Here is a 2500-nt window from a genome sequence, read left to right on the forward strand (position 1 = left end):
CTTTTTTACTATCTGCACCAAAACGTTTGCAAAATAAATAAAACTTCCATGCTTAGCAAAAGAAGTTCCTGTTTGAACAGAAAATGATAATAATGACTGCTCTTTTGTTGGGTCAGAATATCAGATCAAAGTGCCAAGTTTAGAGAATACAAAAAATATAAATATAACAGTAAATGCAGTTTGCATATAATTAGGCTTCTTTTTTTTTTTTTTCTTTTTTTTTGGTGCCCATCCCAGAGGTGCAATATTGTTTTAAACAAGATGACTGGAAAGAACTCAATTTTTCCTATTTTTATGCCTAATTTGGTGTCAACTGACAAAGTATTTGCAGAGAAAATGTCAATGTTAAAGTTTACCACGGACACACACACACACACACACACACACACAGACAACCGAACACCGGGTTAAAACATAGACTCACTTTGTTTACACAAGTGAGTCAACAAAAACAGCAACCATTACAGCTTATCATTCCGACAGATATAATCGCCAGAAGAGAACAACACGGGACAACGACAACAAAGACAACAACCACATCAACTACAACAATAACAATAACAACAAGAACACAAACAACACCAACTCATCATTCTCACAGATATAGTCGCCAGGAGAGAACAACATGCGACAACAACAACAACAACAAAGACAACAACCACATCAACCAACCACAGCCACCACCACCACCACCACCACCAACAACAACAACAACAACACCAACTCACCATTCCCACAGATATAGTCGCCAGAAGAGAACAACACGGGACAACAACAACAACAACAAAGACAACAACCACAACAACCAACCACCACCAATAACAATAACAACAACGACAACAACAACAACACCAACTCACCATTCCACCAGACATAGTCGACAGAAGAGAACAACACGGGACAACAACAACAACAACAAAGACAACAACCACAGCAACCAACCAGTCACTACCACCACCAACAATAACAACAAGAACAAAAACAACAACCAACCTCATCATTCCGACAGATATAGTCGCCAGAAGAGAACAACACAGGACAACAACAACAACAGCAACAACAACAACAGCCATTCCAACCAAACACAGCTACCACCACCACCACCACCAAAACAATAAAACAAACACAAAAATACCCTTACTATTCCGTCACTCGGCTTTACCCAGGTGAGCAGCCTGTTGTGTAAATGACACTGTGTTTGCAAAGCGCTTTGAGCTTGGTCTCCGACCGAGGACAGGCGCTATATAAGTATCCATATCAATCAATCAATCACTCAATCAAGTTAGCCGCCTAGAAAAAAGAGCACGGGACAAGAACAACAACAACAACAACAACATAAAAAACCAAGGACCCCACAAACACCACACAAACAACACCACCCAACAAACTCACCATTCCGGCAGATATAATCCCCAGGAGAGAAGAGCACAGGCCGAAGCCTCAGCACCAGCTCGCACAGGAAGCCCGCCTCGGTGTTCTGGAAGATCTCCACGCGCTTGAGGGTGTCCAGGTGGACGTGGATGGCGATCTCTGCCTTGAGCTTGTCAGGCAGCAGGCTGAGGGCCTTCTCCTCGTCGCTGGACTTGTTGCACATCCACAGATAGTCGAACCACTTGATGACCCGATCCTGCAGCTTCAGGGGCACCCGACGGAGGTTCATGTAGGTCTTGACAGCGTCCAATCGGGCTGTGTTTGGGGAGTGGGGATTTTGTGGGGGTGGTCGGGTGGGGTGGTGGGCGTGGGTGAAGGTGGAGGGGAGGGGGTGAGGGAGACAGATTCATCATTATTAATTATCATAAATGTTGTCGTCATCATCATCATCATCATCACAATCATAATCATCGTCGTCGTCGTCGCAATCGTGACCATCACCATCATCATCATCATCTACGAAAGTTTCTTAGGCATGCGACTAATATAGATGTATATCTAAACAGCGTCCAGACTTCTTTTTTAAGGAGGGGGCGAATGGGAGGGAGACAGATCTATCAGTCATTGTCGTCATCATTGTCGTTGTCATCACCATTGTCGTCGTCTTCGTCATCATCGTCGTAACTAGTTTCATCACCATCATTACCATCACCATCGTCATCCTCATAGTCGTGTCATCGTTGTCGTCATCTTCCTGATCATAATCATCGCCATCATCGTTCTACAGAAGACGTTATGACCATTTCTTGTATCAAGAATCAAAGATGGAGAAGATGAGGGGCGGGGGGGGGCAGAAGATGGAAGATGAGCAGGAGGAGGAGAAGAAGGAGCAGGAGGAGAAGAAGAAGAAGAAGAAGAAGAAGAAGAAGAAAGACACACACCACACAGACAGACAGAAACTAAAAGAGACATACGCATACCAAGAGAGAGAGGGAGAGAGAGAGAGAGAGAGAGAGAGAGAGAGAGAGAGAGAGAGAGAGTAAATATTTACAGACGGCTCTGTTGTAAATGATAGAGCTGGTGCTGCTTTCGTTATTCCAGACCTTAACCTTCAAAACTCATTTCAACT

At 44.0% G+C, this 2500-nt stretch overlaps 1 protein-coding gene across 1 annotated transcript in view; it reads right to left on the reverse strand.

Moving 5' to 3' along the window:
• Positions 1 to 2500, reverse strand: part of LOC143275254 (uncharacterized) — a 261497-nt gene that overhangs the window by 56769 nt on the left and 202228 nt on the right. The window contains exon 3 of the mRNA XM_076579229.1: positions 1393 to 1686. Coding sequence (XP_076435344.1) covers positions 1393 to 1686 — 294 coding nt within the window. The remainder of the gene's footprint in view (positions 1 to 1392; positions 1687 to 2500) is intronic.

This window comes from Babylonia areolata, chromosome 30 (assembly GCF_041734735.1).
Source record: "Babylonia areolata isolate BAREFJ2019XMU chromosome 30, ASM4173473v1, whole genome shotgun sequence".
Classification (NCBI taxonomy): Eukaryota; Metazoa; Mollusca; class Gastropoda; order Neogastropoda; family Buccinidae; genus Babylonia; species Babylonia areolata.